The 15,446-nt window shown below is 38.3% G+C and overlaps 1 protein-coding gene across 1 annotated transcript in view; it reads left to right on the top strand.

Moving 5' to 3' along the window:
• Positions 1-998: 998 nt before the first annotated feature.
• DARS (aspartyl-tRNA synthetase) overlaps positions 999-15,446 on the top strand; it is a 39,073-nt gene continuing 24,625 nt past the window's right edge. The window contains exons 1-3 of the mRNA XM_008937421.1: positions 999-1,050; positions 7,146-7,238; positions 12,041-12,143. Of these exons, the coding sequence (XP_008935669.1) occupies positions 1,026-1,050; positions 7,146-7,238; positions 12,041-12,143 (221 nt within the window). The 5' untranslated portion in view covers positions 999-1,025. The remainder of the gene's footprint in view (positions 1,051-7,145; positions 7,239-12,040; positions 12,144-15,446) is intronic.

Genomic DNA, 15,446 nt, shown 5'->3' with positions numbered 1-15,446 from the left:
GAGCTCTGCCCTGCTTGGTTCGCAGCGGCCTCGCTGGAGCCCGGGCGCCGCGTGTGCGGGTGGCGATGGCCCTGCCGGAGCCCTGAGGGACAGCGGGGCCTTGTCACCCAGCCCTTTCCCCCTTACAGGCGCCTACAGAAGGAGCCGAGGTGCCGCTCCATAGCAGGCTGCTGCAGGTGGCTCCCGCTGGCCTGGCGGGTGTTTCTGCCTTGCCTTGGGTCACGCATCAGTGCTGAAAAGTTGTAGGCCGGTATTTCTTCAAGAATTAAAAAGATATTAATAAGGAGCATCAGGGGGTTTTTTTTGTTTGGTTGGTTTTTTTGTAAAATCAACTTTGTTTGCTGTTAAAAGGCCAAAAATACATCAGCAGTAAGGAATTCTGAGTGTGGGTGTGTTCTGTAAAATTGTATGTGGGCCACAATTTATCAAAAGCAGAGAAACAAAGACCCTCGAAATCAAATATTTAAAATGAACTTAGAAGAACTTGAATAAACCAAGGCTTTTCTAATTTGCAAATAAGTGGGCTTAGTTGGGAAACCAGAATTGTGATCTTTTTTATGAAAAGGCCCCATCCTGTATGTTACCCCACAGATGTTAGTAGTCAGTCAGGCTTGCTTTAGCTGTCATAGTGACATGTGATCCATCTGCATTTCTTAGCATGCCTGAATATGGGAAGGAATCACTTAGCAATGAATCGACTCTTGCAGGACTCAAGTATCTTTTCAAAAGTAGGCTTTTTATAGAGACATCTACACTAACTTCTGTGTAGCAAATAATGGTCTTAATGCATGTTTGCTTTTGGGATTTTTTTTTTCCTTGCAGAGCACAGCTACCTTCTCTCACTTGTGTATCTTTAAGAGCCTAAAACACAATTTCTTGACTTCAATTTTATAGCAAATTGTTTTGTTAAATCACTTTGGTTAACTCTGTAATGATTTTTTTCATCATTTTGTATATGCGTCTTTGATACATGTTTCTCACCTCCATTTTAGGATTATGCTAAGGAAAGGTATGGAGTGTCATCAATGATACAATCCCAAGAGAAACCAGGTCAGTTAACAAATGAAAAAAGTTTTTAAAAGGGGAAAAAAAAAGAAGGGGATAAAAGAAGTTACATACTTGATACTTTCAGTACTTGTTTGAGAAATTATTTATCAAGCTTTTTCATTCAAATCCTGCTGCCATTTTTTCACTTTATTTGAATACATTTGGCACTTGTGAGGTTGTATTTGGAGTGCTGTGTCCAGTTTTGGCTCTCCAGCACAAGGAAGGCATGAGTATTTTGAAGACGATGCAGTGGAGAGCTACCAAACTGCTCAGGGGACTGGAGCACAGATCTCTGAGGAGAGGCTGAGGTAGCTGGGCATGTTCAGCCTGGAGAAGAGGAAGCTGTATCGTGATTGTTACTATTTAAAGCTACTTCACGGGAGGTTGTAGAAAAGATAAAGCCAGGCTATTGAAGGTGTGTGGTAATTGGACAGGAAGTCATGGGTGAAAGTCAGAGCATGGGAAATCCTGATTTCTGGAGGGGAAAAAAATTTATGAGTGTGGTTGGATGTTAGAGCTGCATCCAGAGGTGTTATGGCATCCCAGTCTTTGCCCCTTCCCTAGACCATGTCCTGCACAGTTTGTCAGTTTTTGCCTTTGTCCATAACTGCAGGCTTTTTTTTTTTAAATTATTATTAAATTATTATTATTTATAATGTTCTGAGTCCTGACATGACAGTTTTTTTCTTTGTTTGGATTACGTTCTAATGTGGCTTGCTGCAGCAGCTCTCTCTGAGTGAGATATCTGTCTGCTTACACAGCCTTTGTTACTCCTGCACATGAGCCCCAAATCCACTAAAATCATGTATTAACATTTATGGGGTTTATTGTTATTCACACCGCTGTGAATTCAAGAAATCCTGATTTTCTGTTGATGGGGAATTGGAATTCAGAAAGATTTGTCAGCTAAATAATAGTCTCCCGTGCTAGCATCCTGGGCAATACTAATTTTCATATTATTCAGTGCATGAAACAGGAACAAGGGAAAATAACAGACTGGCTTTTTGTGACTTCTTCATAGTGAAGTGTGGAAAAGGAACGTTGTCTGTGATTGGGTGATTTTTTTTTTTTTCCTCCTCTGACTGGTTGTTTTGGTTGATGTCCCTTAGGCGAGGAAATGCAGAATGTAGGGAAGAGGAGGAGCCACAAAAGCAATCATAGGTTGAAACCAGCTGAGGGGGAACATTATGTCAAGATTGTAAGGGGACAAGAACATCACTAGAGGTTATGTTAACTGTCAGTATTGAATAAAGTACATACTAGCTGACAAAGGGAACTAAAGCTGAAATCAGGTGGTGAGTCAACGTGAGTGCTGGCTGCTGTGGTCTCCCTCTTCCTGATGCTGGGTCTTTTGCTGATCTGTTTCAATGTGATAACAACAACAACTTGTTTAGGCAGCTTAGCAAAGTGGAAGGAGTTGGCTAGCGGTCCGGTGACTCTGGAGGGGCTGGGAGCACAGCCATCCACAGTTACCTGTAGCTGAATAACAGTCCATAAATTGGTGTGCAGTCACAATCTAAAAGGTATAATATTAAGAAAAAGGTAATTTCTCCAAGCTAACATCTGACTGCTTAAGCTGCACTGCTGACTGTAGGCTGAAAGGTTGCCCTGTTGGATCTCCTCTCCCTGCTCTCTCCTCTGATGGGATTTGGCTCACTGGGGTTTCTGCGAGCTGGGTTTCCTCTGCCAGTTTCACACCCCATAGCAAACACTGTGTGAGAGACCCAAGCTGGCAGAGTGAGATGATGGATCAAATCCTGTTCTCGTGGAGAAAGTCTATCCTGACAACTCTCCCATATTCAGATGAAACAGTTGAAAATACTGTGAAGAAAAAAAATATGATAAGGAAAGTGTCAAAAGGTACAGGAACTGATGTGAAAAACACCGAGTGCTGTATTTAGATTTGTTGTCCCCTTGACTCTTGATCCTCGTTTAAAAAAAAAAAAAAGGGTCATCCAGTGTACAGACAAGATTGAGCTTAAACTACAACCTAATGTTGTCCTGCTGTTCCATGCTTTAGAATATGGTTATCCAGAACACCACAATTAGGTAACAAAAACCCAAATGCCTATAATAAAAAAATTCAGGAACAGCCTAGACCCTTCCTAGAGACTAATGCCCTCTTATTTACAGATTCAGTAGTTCCTGCCAGGGAGAGCTTTTATCAAAGGACTCGTGGGAGGGTGAAGTCATCGCTTGGCTTCAGTAGTGTATGTATACTTTTCCCCAAAGTATTCTGCTTGCATTGGGTATCTTGGAGGAACTTCTGCTTGGGGTGAGGGTAGTGAGGAAGCACAAATGTGGGTCTTCCCATCTGTTTGTATTGTATCAGTTTTTGTTTGTTTCTGGTCTGTGGGTGCATGCCATTTCTAAGTCAGAATAATGGATCGTGGTATGACGTGCAGATCCGCATCCCAGCTGGTAACTGGAGCCAGCAGGCAATATGGGCAGCACAGACGTGGGCAGGAGCTCAGCTGGACGCCTGCAGCACTGTGCTGTTTGGCTTGCTGTAGGAGCTGCACTGTCCTGAGGACACTGGCTGAACATGGGAAGTTAAAAAGCTTAGAGTGGTCAGAGCAAATTATTCTCCTTTTCCAAGGGACAGCATATCGTCTGTGCTGCACTTGTTCCTCTGCAGGCAAGCAAAACCACTTTTCACATGTTCATAGAGTAGTTGCACGTGTTCACAGAGTAGATGCTCCACCCTGCTCCACTGATCTCACACACACCTGTGCCTTCATTCTTGGTCCACTCCCATCTTCTAATGCTGGCTGCCCTGGCTGGCTGGTGTTCTCACTTCCTGTTACATCATGTCTTAAAGTCCTTGCTTGCGGCTATGATTGCTAGTAAAACTCCATTTGCCTTTCCCTTTTTCTCCCTTCAGCCCCATTACTTTCATCTCTCCTCTCTGGAAGCTGCTTTCATCTTACACTGCTGTTGGTTTTCAGGAGTTTTCATTAAACTTCTCTTTTTCAAATTTATCCAACAGTGTAAGATGCTGGCACTTTGCAGAGACAGCAGAAATATTGGTCATGCTGTTCAGAAGTCCACGACGCAAGACAAATGAACTTAGTAAAGAGGCTGATGTGACAGACAGGGAAGTGGGTCTGGGAGTGGAAAAGTGATTTTGTCTTGTATAACCCACAGAGCTTTTTTGACTTTTATCCTTCCATGTTTAGAAGACATTAGAGTTCTGAGAGAAGGATATGTAGTCTGTTGAAAGAAAAGTTTATATTCTACATGAAGGAAACAAAAAATACAGTTTTCCCTGAAATCTGATTCAGATAACACTGAAGGTGAGATAATATGAATATTGACTTGGGGCTGGAAGTGTAATTTCAGACTTAGGGAGTGTTTTATTTGAAATTAATTTAAAATATTTGTTCCCTTGTCTTCACTGCAATTGGGGCATGGTTTAAAACATCTTTTTTTAATTAATTGTCTGTAGGTGTTTTTGTGGCAGGAAGACAGAAAATGTAAGTATAGCTTGCACTTGTCAAAAAACAAGTAGGTAGTAACCTGAAGAGTATGGTGGGAGGACCTTAAAGGGGAGAGCGAGAAGCTTCATTTTTACTGTGGAAGAGATAGAAATGAACTGGAAGGAATTCCAGGTGAAATGATGTGTGAGGGTACAGAGGAAAGATATGAGCTACAGTATGTGGGTTGAAGAAGAGAAAATGAGTGACAAACAGGGCTTCTGTTAAATATGGACACTATAATGAACTACTGGCATTTTAGAAATGAGGGGAAAAGACTAGATTTGAGAAGTGTTGAAGGAGGGAAACAAAAGGACATAGTGGCTACGTGTAGCTCTTTTCAGTGGAGCACATTGACAGGACCAGAGGCAGTGGGCACAAAGAGAAGCACAGGCAGTTCCTTTGAACATCAAAAAAATTTTTTTTTTTTTTTTTTTTTTCCTCACTGTGAGACCGACCAAGCACTGGCCCAGGGAGGTTATGGAGTCTCCCTCACTCTGTGGAATATTAAAAAACCATCAGAACACAATCTTGGACAACTGGCTGTAGGTGGCCATGCTTGATTGGAGGGGTTGGACCAGAGGACCTCCAGAGGTCCCTTCCAACCCCAGCCATTCTGTGGTTCTGGTATTTGCTCCTGGAAAAAATGACTCTGTGATGTCTCTTTTTGGATATTGTTTTATTACTTGTTTTATGAAAGGTGAAATACTTTTAATAGTTCATACCATATAAAATTTTTTGTGTTGTGTACTGTTTAGTTTTGATTACATGTCAACCATTATGTATCCAAGAGTTGTAAAATATCTAATACTGATGGTTCCTGAAACACTTAAGTATCTATAAAAAGGCTAACACCTCATGTTATCTTTGTGCCCAGATGATGTTTTCAGTTTCTAACAATACAGTTGTAATTTGATGGAGATAATTGTAACTGTCTGAATATCCAACGCCTAGAAATACTACAGCTTATGGGTTATGCTGGTTGCAAGTTTCCTGTAGGACTGTTCTGGTAAAGTCTGAACATGAGAAGTTGCTGGCAGGTCATAACATCTTCATTCCCCTTTCTCCCTTCCCCAGTGCACACAGACACACACACACAATTAATGTGAGTCGATTTCCTCTCACATTTCTCTGTGCATTTTCATTCTCTCCTGGTTGTGATGTGTGTCTGTGATGAAAAATCTCCATTGCCCTGAGCAGAAGCTAATAAACATTTTCAACCCCCTAAAATTCCTCGTGCAGAATAATAGGCTTGCAGGGCAAGCTGTGAGTGGTGTTCAGAGGCAGAGGGAAGGGGTCCAGAACGGCAGATGGTAACCTGGGTAGGCAAACTTGGGAGAAGTTCTGGCGGGAAAAGTCTAGAGTGGAAGTGTCTTAGTAATTTTAATGTTATTTAGAAACAAGGGAGAAGTCTGTGATGAAAGGCAGAGAGAGTGATTTTTGGTTGTGTTATGTATCATAGAATAGGCTCATCAAATATCTTGAGTTATGTGAAACTTATGAGGATCTCCCTTGAAGATTTTTCTTTTTTTTGGTCTAATAAGCAGAGTTTTTAACCACATAAAAACTGTAAATGCATAAGTGTAGCTGTTAGAACTGTTGAGGTTCTATGCAATGCTATGTATGACCTCTAACTCTTTTGTAGGTAATAGAAGAAGTAAGTGTTTACGACCATGTGGGAATACATTTGGCCAAAAAGCTACAGAAAAATACAATTAAACAAGTAAATTTCAAGGACTAGTGGCACGCAGCCAGTATATTGGCAGTTCATAATGGTTGTACACAATTTCTGAAGTCCTGATTTATTTAAAAATGGTGTCCTTAATATTTTTTTTTCCTTTACTACCCAAAATATGGCCTTTCCAAACCGTGCATTCCTCTTGTTACTTAGCTTTCTTGGGTACATAGAGTTTGAAGGATTCTTTCTGGTGAATCCTTCAATAATAGTTGTGCTTGATTGGGTTGTGAAAGAGATTCTCTCTTAAAATATTTTACTGGTTTTACACATTAATACTCTTGTTGCTCCAATGTGCTAATGTTTTAATTAAAATCTTTCTTTAATTTCTAATGTACTTTTATTTATGGCTTCTTTCTCTGCATTCTAAAAATCAATTTGCAGTCATATTCACCCTACTTACATAGCTATAGAGAATAGCCATGTCACCTCTGAGTGTTTGTTTTGCTGTGTTCAATACACCACCTTTCATGTTGCACAGTGGAACAGGGCAGACATCCCTTAGCTAGCAGAAATTTAGACTAATAAGTGCACGTAGCACAGTGAAGACCTATCAAAAATAGTGTAGTCATGCTGGGTTCAGCCATCCATGAACCTACAGTAAGTCTTGTTTTTGTTTTAGTGCAGTTTGACCCTACTATATAAGTCAAACAATAAGCTTGAACCAATTTCAAATGACTTGATCAAGTAAAATTCACTCAGATAGGAAATGGGATCTTGTGTATTTTCAGTACGTCTATTATGCTGTGGATAAAAATAATAATGGTTTAGATTTATTATAAATTTTAGCAATGATAGGAACTGTATTTGGAGTTTAAAGTGAAAAATGTTTTGCTTCAAAAAAATCCCAAAACGTTTTAAAATATGTTTTTCTTTCGGTATTTCAGATAGAGTTTTGATTAGAATAAAAGACTTGACAGTGGAGAAAGCTGATGAAGTGGTTTGGGTTCGTGGCAGAATTCATACAAGCAGAGCCAAAGGTGAGATGGATCCAGGGTTTTTCTTTTTATTTTTGCATATTGTTAATATAACCTGAATTGTTTATTCTGGCTTCATGACTTGCATGCAAGAAAACTTTGCCACCAGGTTACTCAGTGTTCACTCTGACTGGTTACTTTCTCTTTTTTTCACCTCTCTTTTCCCAAGAGGGGAAAAGGAAATTCTATTTTCAGCTGACTGGAAATTTGGTATTACTATTACATTGTACTAAAAGTAAATTTTGGTCTTATCATATTACTAAATAATGTGTGGACAATTGTAAAAAAATAGAAATTTAAAAATATTATAGTAATTTCCCTTAGTGTGTTAACAGTTGTGATGTAAAACAGTTACAAGCTTCTACTGTAAAACATACTTATATTATAAATGTATCAGTTGTCAGACAGGCTGTATTTATTCTGCTGTGTACGCATATTTTCACTATACCTCTTCTTCAACAGGAAACAAATCTGTGTTAAAATTTCAGAATTTTTACTTTAAGTTACCAGTATCTGATTATATCAATTTGAACTTAAAATAAACAGAACAAAGGGAAAATCCTTTTACAGGTTCTCAGTAGTGTGGTCTGTCCTGCTTGGCTGTCTGACAGCCACATTTCTTCCCTGGAATCAAAAGTTCTCTCTGGAGATCAGTTTGCCATATGCAAACTTAAATAGGCTTTGGCCTTTTCAGTTGACGTCAGATGCTGACAACTGTTGTACTGCTTTCCGTTGTGTTTGGCAGCTCTGTAGTGAGATATAAATACCTTGTCTTCCCAAGAGTTGAAAGAAAAGAGCATAGAGAAATTATCTTAATGAATGAAACTTAACAGTAGCCTTAGAATTGGGAATAATGTAAATTAGGGGTGAGAATCCAGTACAGAATATTCTCACAGATGCCAGATTCATTTCTCTATTTTAGGCTTAATTTTCATAAAAGATGTCCCTCCTAATGAGTGTGTGTACTACAGCTAGTTAAAATAAGGAATTGCATGTAAATATATACTTCTAATGCATATCTTAACTGGTATCAGAATCTTTGAGTTTAGGGAGTCCTCTGTGATTTCCACAGTAGTGTGGTCTTACCTGGAAATCTCTCTCTTCCCTATGTATAGAATTTGTCACCCCCAAACGCTGTGAAAACTTTGGTCATTATGATTTTAAGTTGTTCAGACAGGAGACACTGTCTAATTTAAATATTACTATTGGTATACAAATAAGAGTATCCCTATGGCTTTTTTATGTTTGCAACTGTAGGAAGAGTTCAGACTGTTGACATAAGTTATTAAAGAGAAACGTCTATGCAGACCTTTAAAACAAAGTTTAGTGTTATTTTATTACTTCATTGCATTTATGTATGGTGTCTTGCCTGATGTCTGCATTTACTTCAGTCAGAGTGACACATACGTAGCATGGCAATATTAATTTACAAGAAGCTATTTGTCAGCCTTCACCTTTGACCTCAGAGAAGACTTGTTTTTCATGAAATAACAGTGCTTATTTTCAAAACTCTTTAACACACCTGAAGAACGAAGGCAAAGGGAGCTGATTATGGGCATTAAGTGTTCTCAATTTATTCCCTGTTGGTCTGACAACACAGAGTGATTCTGACGTTCAGGGAGTGCTGCTAGGGAATGCCACATGCTTGTTTAATTAGGCATTGGGGAAACAGACGAAATGCAAATGTTTGAGGGTAAAAAGTAATATTAGCCTTTCCCACACATCTTGGTGCTACTGTGGAAAGGAAAGTCTTGCAGGAAACAGGAAAATCTTACGCAAAAATAACTTCAGGTTTTCTCAGAAGCTCAAATTTGATTCCTAAATAACCAGCATATCCTTTACTTACCCTGTCTAGTTCTGAATAATAAACAAAAAAAAAGTGTAAGCAACTGCAGAATCCAGCTGTCTCCTACAGCAGACCACTCATGAAATCTGATGGAAATTAACTGAAGGATGTGTAAAGAATGGGGTGTTGGGAATTTCTGTGGGTTGTACTAAAATTAAAGTGCTTGGGGCCGTGTGGATTTTATCACAGATTGAATAAGTGTTGAGCTACTGATCACATTTATCATTGAAAAGCAATTGGGAAATCAGACTGGGTTGTGCCAGGAAGCTGGGACTTGGGCAGTATGTTAGACTTGGTTTTGGTTTATGAATGCAAACCATTAAAATACTGTCTGAAAATAAGACTCCCACCAAGAGCAATTTAAATACTGGACCAAATTTGATAACAAACCATATAACGTTTTCATTTTGCAGACAGATGTCTCTAACTAGTATTGTATCAAATTATATGTCCAAACCCTTTTTACTCTTTATACAGTTGCCTTCCTTACATCCTTTTTTTCTCATAGGTCTTGTGTCATTGGGTGCCTACCTACTTCAAGAAAGGAAATAGATTCCTGTTCAGTCTTACGTGCTTACTTCTGACAGGATTCTCTGTGCGGTGTCTTCTTTATTTGTGCAGTGACTAAAACTTCCTTGCAGTAGATGAGTCAGACCTTTTCAACCAAATTTCTTTTGAACATTCCTGTGGGACACAGTATTGGTTTGGTTTATAGAAACTTAGTTTACCACTGGATGTGCCTGAAGGTGGTCTTACACTTTTCACGTAGATACTTTGAAACACATGGAAAACATCCCGTAATTCCAATTTTTTTCTCACTCTGATACTTCCTTTTTTCCTGTATCTTGATCTGGAAAGGCATCTAATCATGAATGAGATTTGATTATGGATTGTCTTTTTGATGCTTTATTTCACATGGCTTCAGATCTTTTGGGAAAAGTTCTGTTTCCTCCTACGATCTTTGTAACTGTCATATTTCAGCTGCTCCTATCAGTGAGGGTTCTTTGACCGCTTATCTTCTGTGTGATTAGATATTTGTATTCTACAAAACATCCTCTTTCCTCATGAAAACAACTACTGTTACTCATGACAGAAACATTTGAGTCCTTTTATAATCCAGATACTGATCAGACTTCTAGTGTTTGGGATTTAAGTACAACTGCCAAACTTTTGCTTCTGATTAGTACCGTAGCAGGTCCCTCTGTTTATTTGACCATCCTCTCCTTAAATATTTACTAGTTGGATGACATTGTAGCTGTCCTCAGCTGTGTCTTGTTCATTTGAACACCTAATATATATTTGCTGAAACTTCAGTTATATTTTGCTAAATTGTTTGTTACTGAAATCATGGAGGCAATATTTAAGGAGTCAAAGAGGTGAGATACATTTAGCTTCTCCAGAGAAACTTAATATATTATGTCCTGTGGAAAAATTGTACTTTGCCCGTTCTTGCTGGATCTGAAACACAGAGATGTATACCAATGAAGGCTCTCTTTAATTTCTGAAGTCTGGACTTTTCTAATTTAAATCTGTGGCTTAATGTTTGCCAGCAAGAAATACACACATCCATACCATATTGGCTTCTTTACTTACATATTGCAGCCTCTGCAATACGGAAGTAGATATACTCTGTTTTCTGAAAACATGGAATTAATTTTGTTGCCTTTCTGAAATCACGATCATAGGACAAGGTTAGTTATTTCCAATAATTATCATGTCAATTTTTAATAATATTTTGTATTAGTTTTATGTTTGCTTTTATTTCCTTCAGATTGTGTGTCAAATGTTGTGCATTTATCTTCTGATGCTGCTCAAGTTATCTGCAGCTATCTGTCAGGAATGGTAATCTACATAATTACAAATGAAAACTAACTGGCTTTTGGTGTCAGAGTTAGATATATCTTGATTTTGATGTTTTATGGTCTCAGTCAGCAATAACTGGGAAATAGCTATCTGTAACAAAGCTTCTGGCTTGTTCCTATTCTCACTATTTTAATGGAAATGTTAGAATTTTGTGTGTCTGAATTTGGAATTTAAGTGATGTCGATACATTTTATCAGATACTGGTGTAACAACAAAGTGTTAGTTGTTAATTGTTCTCTCTGAGGAAGAAACGTTTAAAATCATTTCCTTAAATCTAAGTTAAGGAATATTTGATGATTAGAAATGTGAAGAAGTATGAAATAATTGTAACTGTTAGCTAAACGGATTAGAAGGAGCTTTGTTGACTTAGAAATACCCATTTTAAGAGTCAGCAAAGTACATTATGTTCTTTGTAAATTATTATTAATTCCTGTTAACTTCTTTTTCCCTAAGCTGTTAATGAATAAATTTGCCTTAGAGGAATTTTTACTTGGGTATTTTAGGTTCTTGTCATTCACCAGAATCAATACTCCTTTTGTTCCCCTTCATTCTGAGTGTGTGGTGTATTATAGAATGAACACTGTTGGTTTAGTCCCTGTGGTGTGAAATCAAGCCTATTTCTCTCAGAGCAGCTTTGTAAAGTGAACTCTACAGCTTTACTTTGAGAAGATGAGAAAAAAACTCTGAAAATAATGTAGACTTGAAGTAGTTGTGAGCCAAGCAGCAAGGAAAAGTATGATTTACTTCTTCCAGCTGAAGAATACGTATTTTAAATGTTACGATTTCTGGTTTTTGTCTAGATATTATTTATCTTGAATGCTCATTGTTACTTTTAGAAAATGCCCATTCACATGTTTATAGATGTAAGGCAGAATTATTTATCTCAGTGTTTGGGGGGTGTGTGTGTATCTGCAGGGCTGACTACTTTGATGTAGGTGTTTGGGTGTGGGGGAGCAGTGAGGGAGACACCCCCCATCCCCACCTCTCCTTAAAGCTCACCTTAGCATTTAAATAGCAAGGAATTTTTTTTTCTCATTCACAAAGCCCTGGAGTAACCTGTCCTTAATACACCTGCATGGTTTTTTTTTGTATTCAGGGAAGCAGTGTTTCTTAGTCCTGCGTCAGCAGCAGTTTAACATCCAGGCTCTTGTGGCTGTGGGACAGCATGCGAGCAAGCAGATGGTAAAGTTTGCTGCCAAGTAAGTAAGCAATTATATCCTGTTGTCAGAGTAAACAATGGTGGGAACCAGGACTCCCAGGGGTTGGGACCATTTTCACACATTAACATCAATGCTTCGTTTGTTTTAAAATGTAGTTATTTAAATTGTCAGCTCACTATTGCGTTGAATACATTACACTGACAAAAGATAAAATAGAGAACAGGCTTGAAATTCATTCTGAACTGCTGAAGCAGCATTCTCTCTCCATAGACAACCTACATTTACTTTCAAGCCAGCTAACAAAAAGTCTGGCAAGCTGAGCTTAGTGGGACACTTCATTTTGTGTGTGGTGTTTGTGTGTGTCTGCACATGTTCAGGTTTTTTCTTCTACAAGATGTGTAGTGTAGTAGTAAGTTTTATAGCTAGAAGTGATGAAAGAATTTCCATATTGCAAGTGTCTTACTGAGTTGAAGAAATTAAAAGTAGCTTCTGTGCACTGAATTAATCTAACTTACACCTTAATTTTGGCACTGGAATGTTTAATGAGGGATTTAAGTTAATTTTGAAAACATCTTTTAAGGAGGTAGTAGTTAGACTTTCCAGTTAAACAAGTGTTTGTTGCAGTAATTTGAATTCAGTTATTTGTTTTTTTTTTTCTTAAAGATAAAAAATTGCCTTTCCCTGTTACTTTACTGAAGACTGTGCTTTCAAGTTGTCCAGTATTAAATATGTTTCCAAGACAAAGGTGTTTTTGTAGTAGAGCTTTTAATCATGTATATCTACTTGCTCACAAATAGAAATGTGGGTCAGTTTGGTGCAATAATACGTTTAACATGTGGCACTTGAGTTGCTTCTGTGTAGTTCTTGGCACTACTCTCATGCCTGGGAAGGGAGCCCCCACTAATTAGCTGCAAACGTGCTGCAGCCTTAGACCTTCAATATGTCAGGGAGAGGAGGGATTCATTATAGTGTAGACTTCGAGAAGCCAAGTTAAGAAGGTTAGGATAATGCTTCTGCTGATGAGGTTCAAGGCAGCGGGAGAACAGAACCAGCAGTGTTTGTTGGTTGGCAGTGCTTAGTGCTGGCAGTGCCAGGGTGAAGCATGCTGCTTACAGGTGTCCCTGAGCCAAAGTGAAGTGTTCTGTTGCTTCATGAAATAGTTTGTTCTCTCCAGCACTTAGAATCTTTGATAAGAATTAAGTGTATAATCTACTTGTTCCCCGATTTATCTCCCTCTGAACCTACCAAGTCTGCCAACAGTACTCCTGAAGAACTTGGGATACAGGACAGTGAAACAGGTCATAGTTGTGATGCTCGCCCTCCATTTCTCTCCAACATCTCTTTTGCAGTTTTCTTCACGTTTCTTTCCTTCACAACTGAATTTCTTAAATATATTGAGTGGCAGAGCTCAATGATGAGGAGCTCATGAGAGTGAAGTTGGTCCTTGCTCTTTTCTTCCATGTGCTCACTCTGCCATTCATAAGCCTTCTGTGATTTTTTTTCTTTTTTTTAATTCACTAATCTTTTCTTACCTCTGCTAGTTTTCTGTCAGGTTAGTGATTTAAACTAGGTCATGGATGTCCAGAGCTAACTAGGAGTGGTAAATGGTGGAAAAGTGTATCTGTAAAGAGTGGAGGGCAAAGCTGTTTTCTCTACTGGCAGCTATGAGCTGTTAAATCAGATGGAGCCTCCTTCTTCGGTTCTTTCCAATATCTCAATTTCTTGATGTAACAGATTTGATTTCCTCTCAATAGCCAGACTTGTGGTATTTGTGCTGTCTTATTCTGCTCCTTTTAGTGGTAGCATTTGCTAGCTAAATCTTGATACTTCACCCTCTCCAGTTTATAGCATGCATGTTTTACTCATCATTTGTGCTTTTGAAATGCTCAGATGCTTACTGTCATACTCTTTGACTGGTAGAACTTTCTCTGCTGCAGCCTTCTGGGCTTTCTTTTGGAGGTTTGCTCTTTTTTTTTTTTTCATGTCATTAGTGAAATTGCTTCATGATTCCTTCCCATCAACAAACCTAGCCTGCCATGCTCTTTTATTTTTTTTCCTATGTTTTATCTTCTGCAGTTTTGTCTAATGCAGCCATTGCAGGTGCCTCTTGTCCTTCAGAGGCTGCTGCTGTTCCCTGACTTCCAAGTGCACTCGTGGTCCCTGTGCCAGTAACACCTGAAGCTCAGCAACAGTACCTGCCTTGTTTTCAGGCACCTTCCTGCTAATTTACACCTCCTGTGGAATCATGCCCTTATTAGTAGGAGATGAGGCTGGTCTTAGATGTCTAAAAATAACTGTACTGTTTCTCTGCCTTTCTTAGTGTCTTTTTCATTGTTTCCTCTTGTTTCCTGCATATTAAATGAGGAATGGCATGTTTATTGAAGAAAACATTTAACTTAAATACCTTATCTTTCAACTGCATTTGTAAATGAAGCTTTTTCACTGGTTGTACATAAACTTTAGTTTTCATATTCTACTTTCTCATGTTTTGATACTAGGTCCAAAATTGTCTTTAAAATAGTTTCTGAAATTCTGGATCTTGAATTTTTAATAAGAACTTATTAAATAATGAGTATTTCTTGTACAAACTTACATAAATAATAAACAAACCAGTTCCTCTTTTAGATATTGGCACATGGAAACCAAGGACTTTCATAACCTTTTGTGGTCTAGCAACATCCATATACTAATTATCTCCATTATCATAAGAATGTGAGTTCTTTTTAGTGAAAAATATTTAATACTGTTTTAGCGGTTTTACAAAGAAATTTCCTGAGTTTAACTATGAAAAGTTTCTAGCTGAACTTTCAAAACATACATAGCCCACAGCATAGAGCCAGTCAAGGTACTGGATTAGTAGCTGTGGAGTTCTTACAGCTTTCATTAGGAAAAAAAGAAAATCAGCCTACTCCTGCAAGGGATGCTGTGCAAGAGAAAGAGTTAATTGTCTCTTTCAGACAGCAGAGATGCCAAGTGGTGCATTTAGTAATTTATCAACCTGCTTTTTTTCCTTAAAGTATTGGGTATGGTTACTTTTGGTTTTCTTTCTCATTTTTTTATATCAGCACTGAGCCTCCCTGCCCCCTTGCTACCATAGACTTGTGATGTAGCAGTTGGGAGAGGAGGTTAACAGGTTCCAGTTCAGCTGCTCAAACAATGTGCCCTCGATCATAAAGTAACTTTATAGTTACTCTTTGTAGTTGGCTAGAGAATGAAAATCCAAAAAAGAGATTAAAAATGGAAAAAAAAGAAAGGTAAAGCTGTGTGAAAATGCAGTGTAGAAAAATATAAGTAAGTTCATCAGCCACATAAATTGGTAATACCAGGAAAACTGCTGGATAT

This window comes from Merops nubicus, unplaced genomic scaffold, assembly GCF_000691845.1.
Source record: "Merops nubicus isolate BGI_N331 unplaced genomic scaffold, ASM69184v1 scaffold9733, whole genome shotgun sequence".
Lineage (NCBI taxonomy): Eukaryota > Metazoa > Chordata > Aves > Coraciiformes > Meropidae > Merops > Merops nubicus.
The sequence above is the reverse complement of the archived record's forward strand: the minus strand, read 5'-3'. Positions and strand labels throughout refer to the sequence as shown.